Source organism: Xiphias gladius, chromosome 22, assembly GCF_016859285.1.
Source record: "Xiphias gladius isolate SHS-SW01 ecotype Sanya breed wild chromosome 22, ASM1685928v1, whole genome shotgun sequence".
In the NCBI taxonomy this organism is placed as follows: Eukaryota; Metazoa; Chordata; class Actinopteri; order Istiophoriformes; family Xiphiidae; genus Xiphias; species Xiphias gladius.
This window is the reverse complement of record NC_053421.1, coordinates 17341553-17348989: the sequence shown is the minus strand read 5'-3', so window position 1 is coordinate 17348989 and position 7437 is coordinate 17341553. Positions and strand designations below refer to the sequence as shown.

General features: G+C 41.4%; 1 protein-coding gene across 4 annotated transcripts; it reads right to left on the bottom strand.

Moving 5' to 3' along the window:
- Positions 1–229: 229 nt before the first annotated feature.
- flad1 (flavin adenine dinucleotide synthetase 1) lies at positions 230–6988 on the bottom strand. Of its 4 annotated transcripts, none has more exons than XM_040118825.1 (11): positions 6561–6988; positions 5222–5315; positions 4758–4926; positions 3881–4258; positions 2813–2926; positions 2446–2713; positions 1939–2086; positions 1478–1576; positions 1080–1269; positions 758–831; positions 230–638 (listed from the first exon to the last, which is right to left on the bottom strand). In XM_040118825.1, exons 2-11 carry the CDS (start codon positions 5227–5229, stop codon positions 503–505), a joined length of 1584 nt encoding a protein of 527 aa, XP_039974759.1. In that variant the 5' UTR covers positions 5230–5315; positions 6561–6988; the 3' UTR covers positions 230–502. The 4 variants fall into 4 exon arrangements, with proteins under 4 accessions (XP_039974759.1, XP_039974760.1, XP_039974761.1 ...); XM_040118826.1 differs by lacking the exon at positions 6561–6988 and adding an exon at positions 6237–6553; XM_040118827.1 differs by lacking the exon at positions 5222–5315.
- Positions 6989–7437: the final 449 nt, after the last annotated feature.

The window sequence follows — 7437 nt, the reverse complement described above, 5'->3', positions numbered from 1 at the left end:
TGCACACCAAGTTTCTAAAACCTGATTTTCTCACCGTGACAGAAAACCTTTTCACATTATTTACTAATACATTTTGATAGAGGCTGTCTTTCTGGGCAGATTGGTCTTATTGGATTTAGAAATAAGACAAATGGATTCATGAATGAGATAAATCAAGAGCTATATTGAAAGCCCTGCAGGCTGCCATTTGTATGTGAGACTCCTCTTAAAATAGTAACATGACAATAGAAAAGATGACACAGATTGATGTTTTATTCAACAGTACAGAGAGCCATTACTTTAGACTCACAGGTTTACACAAGCCAACAAACATACACACACACAACCAGACTTCCTTCCCAATATCGTTCTGCAGTCAGGCATGTTCAGTCTTTTGCAAATATTCACAGGAAGACTAGAAAAAAATGTCCAGGTTATGTTTAACATATACATGTGTGCAAGTGGTGATCTGAGATCTGAAAATCTGACTGCAACAGGTGACACAGTGAGAAGTGAGACTACATCATGCCCGGGAGTTCCGCTCCTCTTCTTCATTCTCCAGGAGGTAGGCTGGCTTGTACCGCGTCACCCCTCTCCCATCCACCATCTGGAGGGCCGCGTTTCGACAGGTGTTGTCCATACTGCCCAGTGAAGTGTATCTGCAGGTTGACACAGGAGCTTAAGACTGAGAATTGTGAGCTGCAGCTGTGATGTTGCTCAACCCCAAATAAAAGGAGGATACAGAAAATGTACAAAGTCGGGATGGATTTGTTCTTACCCTTTATCGTAGAGAATACAGTAGGGCAGATATAACGTCCTCAAGAATGACCAAATGTCATGATATGTCCAGTCCTGTAGAGTGTTGGAAAACATCAAATTTAATTGGTTTGTGACTGACTAACGATTAGCTCAATTGAGGGTAACTCATCCCCTGTGGAGTCCTGTGAGATGCACAAAATTGATAAAGGGCTACGTAATTTATCTTGAACTGCAGTCAACTTCTAAACACACCAGTGTTTCCCCTATATGTATTCGACCGAAGTGATATGCCTTTTTTCTAGTGTCTCTATGTCATTTTAGTTAGTTCATGTAAGTCTCACTAGTAACGCGTTGACTCTCATGTAGTCTGGCCAGCCGGGGTCTGTGGGACACATGGGTGTGAGCGTGTGTGAGTAGGGGTCACTCCTTCTGGTCCCCATCAGGACGGCTCTCAGCTCCGGCCTCCTCTCCTGCACCTCGCTCAGCGCCTGCCGAATACTGCCCTCCACGGAGAACAGATCCAGGTCATATCTATGGGAGACACGTCACCAAAGGATGAGTTGCTGTGTTGTAACATGGAGAGGATTAGGATCTGTTTTTGACCAGAAAACCGTAATACACAACCACCTGGACTGGTAACACCTACTAAAAAGATATAAAAATACATAAAATAAACTTGCAAAAAACAATCCACTGAAATGTTTTTGTTAAAAGTAATATTACTTCCCCAAATGCCCACCTTTTTATTGTGTCCTGCAGGAATCTTTCCATTTCTGGGAATGGAGAGACGATACGGATATAGAGAGCTTTCACCTTGTCTTTACCATCTGGATACCGCCTGAGAGTGGCAGGAAGAGAGAAATGGGGCATTAAAAGAAGATAACAGCGGCACAGAAAAAAGATGAGATAAGTGTCCATTCTCCTTATCATTATCTTCCACTATAGCCCCTGTACAGGTCAAGGAAAGTCGAAAAAGCAGCGGGACAAGATTTTTCTTAGTCTAGCTGCTGCTCTGTACCTCATTTTCTTCTATACTTCTTACTGTTACACCACACTGTGCAAAAGTGGTATCATTATGTTTTTAATTTGAATCTCCCTTCCATCTCTGCTCTCTCAGGTCATTTGTTTTGTGCTGATTATAACATGCCTATCCCTAAATGTTCTAGTTGTCTCATCTGGTCTTTTCCCCCCTCCTGTTACCGTTTCAGTGCAGCATAGTAGAGATGGAGCAGTGCCGTGCAGTCTTTGCCCCCGTTGAAGCCGACGCAGACTTCCTCTGTTGAATACTGATCCAGTGCAGCCTCTATCGTTTTCAGAGCAGACAGAACTTTCTCGCCCAACGATGTGCCTGTGGGAAATGAAATCCACATTGAGAGGACGTTTTACAGGGAAGGTAGTCAAATTTTGTTAGGTGTAATATTAATGATCTCTTATTTCTACATCAAATTCAAAGTAAAAATATCTGCTTGTACCTTGTCTTATCTTAGTTATTAATGCATGATTTTATTCTCTGTTCTGTCTCATACCCGTTACATTCTTTTTTTATAATCTACTAAGATTTTACAGCTATAATTACTTTAATCTCTTTGCTTCCTTTAATGGTCCCAGTGCCTGTGTAAAGTGTAGGAGCTCTCTTCAATATTCACTTAAGCTGACACAGTTTAACTCTCCTCTCCCACCACCCTCTGTACCCCGTCTCCCCCTCACCGCTGTTGGCCAGTGTGTACACCTCAGCAGGGGCGATGGACACTGGGTCAGTGACTAAGGGCACCACGCTACCCTTGGGCAGCTCATCTAGCAGCTCTGCCCGGGCTTTGTCCACCTCTTCCTGGCCGTCTGAGTCCAGGACCAGCCTGACTCGGTGATAGTTACTCAGCCAGTCAGGGTAGGAGCCTAGAGCCACCTTCTTACCCCAACCAGCCTGCAGTTTGGTCAGCACAGGGGCAATCTCTGCTTCATCAGCATCCACAAACACCTAGTACAATGATCCTTGGTGAGCTTCCTTGCACTGTGAAAACACAGTATTCAGATGGATATTTTGTAAATGATAGGATAGGTTTGGTCAAGGTGTTACCTCACGAGTGTGAAAAATGGTCCCCGAACCAGCAAAGAGGTTCTCCAGCCCATTGAAGGCCCTCTCCATCAGAGATGGGATCCCAGGAAAGATATACACGTTATGCACACTGACCTGGGAACAGGGGATGGACGCAACATATACAGTAAGAATATATGGGCCAGATCGTCAATGTTTCCCTAAACATACAGGTTTGATGATTCTGTGTGTCTTTTCTGTTTCTGGTACAACAACCAATACTTCTATTTTAAGGTAGTTAACATCGTTAAACTAACCTTAGTGTCCTTGTTACTACACAGTAGGTCAAGCCAGTCAAAAAGTCTAGCTCCTATTTAATATGTCTGTAATCTCATGTTTATATTAATTTGATATGGTGCCAATTTATCACTTAAGTGAAATGATGTATCTTTTTATCTTTTTATTCTACTTGAAATATGTTTCCTTAAATTTCACCAGAGTGATCATTGTTGGTGTCTGATCTTATCATTTTGTTTTATCAAGGAAGGCACGGCCCCTTGTGAATCATATGCTCAGAGTGTGTTAGGGTACAGCCAATGTTGTGTTTAGGATAGCCTAATGTATGAATAAATGTAATGCACACATTTTTGTAACTACTTCATCTCATTAATGGCCTAAATGATAAACTGTAATCCCCTTATCGGTGCATGCTGGTGTGATTTCATCAAGGAAAACTATTAACACGCAAAGTTTGAATTTCAGCAAACTGCGAGAAGCCATTTTTCACTCCTGCAGTGATGGGTTAGTATTTAATGCAGCAATTTGTCTTCTTTAATAATCCCAAAACAAGATAGAACAGACAGAATATAATGGGATTTTGAGTTAACATCTTCCTGAAAGTTGTGTCAGCCAAACATTTTGTTTACCCCCAAAAGCCTACTGAAAAGGTAATACACACACAGTCAGTAGCTGGAGTGTACTGATCCGTTATGCCTTGGGTATAATTTGAATCTAATTTTGTTTTTGTATAACAACATGAATCATGGCATTTAACAAATGCAGCTCGATGAAACAACTAAGATAACCTTGCTCTGTCCTGTGCTCACTCACCAGTGGGTAGCGGAGCAGTTGTCCAGTCTGAGGGTCAGTTCCATAGTTGAGTTTGGCTGAGCGAGGCACCATGGCCAGCTTCATGGCAGCACTGTTTTTGTCTACCAACCCAAAGAATTCTTTAACCAGCTGGATGAGCTCAGGGTGGGGATATAACTCCTCTTTGAACGCCATGGCGATGCTCTCAAAGGTGACGTCATCATGGGTGGGGCCTATGCCTCCCGAGGTGATGAGGTGTGTATACTGAGACGAAAGGAGAGCCACCTCTTTGGCAATGACCTCCTGTATATCTGGTATGACTGTTATGCGCTGCACAGACACTCCAAGCTTCCTTAGTGCTCGTGTCAGAAAGGCACTGTTGGTGTCCACTGTGTGACCCTGGCAGACGGAGGACAAGTAAAGAGACTCCGTTATTTTCAATCCAGTGTTCCCACCCTCACTTGAGCATCACATTCAAGGACTTAACAGTGACTTCAAGGTCTTTTTTGATGTTTTTCAGTGACTCAAAGTGTGCATATTTTCGGGCTGAAACATGACATTGGACAAAATCAAAGGATTCATGTTTAAATCATGATAATGTCAAGTCAAGAAATAATGGTGAACAATGCTGCCAAATCAAATAATCATCACAGGGTTTTGCTCAGGATATGAAGTGGATCCTGGACTTCATAGCAGTCCGGAGAGCTTAGGAATACTGATGAATTAGGGCGTCATGCTAGGATGTATGCATTAATTAAATTATACTTTCAGTTTCACAGATTTATTTAGATTATGTCAAATCCCCAAACGTTCCAGGATTCTCAATTGGTTACTATCAATCACTCAAATACAACTTAAAATTCGTACAAACCACAAGTATCTAACGACACTAAATCACCTTGAGTATCTCATCTCCAATGATGAGAATGGCTGCAGTGGGAGCATCCCCGTTGAATGCAGAGGACGGACTGGAGCCCTGGTGGTTTGTCGACATTGGTGCTGTGCTGAGATGAGCCGCCAATCTCCTCACACGCACCACTGCTCTACTCAGTTTGGGCAGAGCAAAGCTGGGAGACAGAGGAAAAAAATGCATAAGACACTGTTTATCAAACCTTTGCACTGGCTGCATATAGCTTCTGTTCTCGATTGGAATTTTGGACATCTGTGAATTCCAAATGTCTATAAAAGTATCAAAAGTCAACAAAATCAAAAAATATCCCTTGTCATTAACAACTCATTAGCATAGCATCCCAGCAAAAAAGGCAATGTATGTTAAATTGTTAATATACATTTCAGTGTTTTTGGTGCTTTTATAGACACAATGTCCCTATAAGGATAATAAAAGATCATTTTTAATCTTACATCAACATGAAGAATCCATATGGAGTATCCCAAAATGTTTCATTACAGATCAGGCCCTCATATCCTTCATAACTTGTCTCCTATCAGGAAATATCTTGGAAGAGACAATGAAATTGCAGATTAGAAAAAGAAAGGCAGGAAGGGGGAAAGGCGGAGACACTGTGAGCAGGTTGTGTATTTCAGCAGCACAGACAGCACATCAACAAAAAATGATTGTTTCTTAAAGTATGTCTACTGACAGGATTTGCAGCTGATGTTGAATAGTTGAGGGTGAAATAAGAAATGATGAGTTGTATTTAAGATACTGCACTTGGATGGTTACAATGAATTTGAATTTGAATGAATTTGACTCTGGGGAAAATATTCTAGGTCTATTAAATGAGTCTGTTAGCTGTACTTTATATGGCCTGACCACACTGGCTTCATATGCATCAATTACAATGATACGCTTTCATGCTAGATAGCCATGTTCTAAGCTCTTGACACTGCAAGTGTGGTCTGTTGATTAGCTGTCTGAAGCAGATGTGAAAAACCCTTTGTCTCCTCCAGTACTTAAAATACGAGTAAATTACTGATAAAAATGACCCACATGATTTGTGCTGCAAGTGGAAACTTAAATGCACTGGTGAAGGCTGAGACAGACAGACCACACCAAAGTACTGACAAATAATGCAACAGCATGCTGATGGGTTTGAAGACAAATTCAAGGACATGGGAATTTTGTGAAAAGAGTGTGTCAAACTTGTTAAAATATGAGGAACTGAAAAGTGGTGGGCAAAGGAAGGGAGCAAAGGTTTAATGGACAGCTGCCAGCTGAATTCTGCAGTAAACATTGACATTGCCAGTGCGGGTTAGGGTTCATCTACACTAGCTAATCTACACCCCATTTAGGTAGTTATAGCTGCCTTGCTTGTCTGTTAACATTAACTTTCAGAATGATTAAGTTACAGCTAGAGAAGCATGCTACTGTGCACTTGACTGCACATTTTAAAATTGCGTAATATCGAAAACTTACGTGATGAACCACATGCACGTTCTTTAGCCTTCATAAAACTGAATGGTACAAGTGAAGGCTGGATATAAGTCTCAACCCCAAGTACTTCTATGTCAAGTCTTCTCTAGTTGTGACAAGCTTCCTTGCTAGGTTACTTAAGCCCTTGTGCTCAACACTGGTAACAAGCAAGCAGTGCGTTAGCATTCAAGTACATTTACATAATACATTATATTTTGTCTATAGTACCAATTTCTCTCGACTAACGTACGCTATTAAGGACTATATAATATATTGGGGTTTTTTATAATTTGCTAACCAAACTCAATCAAAAGCGAGGTAACTTACTCCTGAACCGTGTATGTCCTCGTTACATATCATAACCTTTGTGGCTACGTCATTCAATAGACAAGTCGTTAGCTGTCCAATCACAAACAAGAAAGGGTTTCCCGAGATGTGCCAAAGCCAATCAGGTTTACGGAGGCGGGTCTTAACCGTAAAACCTTTTATGTTCGAGGAAGTGACTGAAAGATAGTCCGTTTTGTGCTAGAATGCTGGAATCAACGAAGCCGATGTTGAGCAGTATATGTCGTTTAACGAAAAGTATTAGCTACACGAATTGTACCGACAACCCGTACATCTGCGAAGAGTCACTCCGCAGCGCCTATACTCGGATAGTGTGTTGCTAACGAACGCCAAGTAGCCGCTTCTTATTCAGCCTGATTATAAACAGATAAGTGCAGCTTGTCTGCCTCTGCTGGCCGGAGGAGGCAAATCCAAGATGCACCAGTACTTCTCGGACTTTAAACAGTCTGACCCGTCTGTCGATGTTACTCCGCCGGCCTGTTGGTGGCGCATGTCGGCATGTCTACAACCGCGATTCTGGTGCTGCTGTGAAAATAGATTCAATTGAACCCTAGAAAAAAAAAAAAGGTACATTGCTTATTATCCACAGTATTTTAGTGGTTTGAGAATACATTTTCAGAATACATTTGTGGTTTAAGATACAACACTATATGTACAGAATTTAAAAAGTAATTAGTTGGAAGTTCTGAGGGTAGTATTATCATGCCAAGAAACCCCTTGGGCGTTACTGTCCACTCACCCAGAGAAAACCTAACAGTCCATTCAAGCAATCAACCAATATTTAGCTGCCAAAATATTCAAGAGTTAATATAATATTTCCATGATGTGTAACATTATCATAAGAAGTATTGCAGATAGG

Excerpts from the sequence above, each read along its gene's own strand:
- flad1 (XM_040118824.1), bottom strand. Across the intron at positions 4,259-4,757 it reads TTGGAGATGAGATACTCAAG|GGTCACACAGTGGACACCAA; the intron begins GTGATTTAGTGT and ends TCCGTCTGCCAG. Across the intron at positions 1,577-1,938 it reads TACTATGCTGCACTGAAACG|GCGGTATCCAGATGGTAAAG; the intron begins GTAACAGGAGGG and ends TGCCACTCTCAG.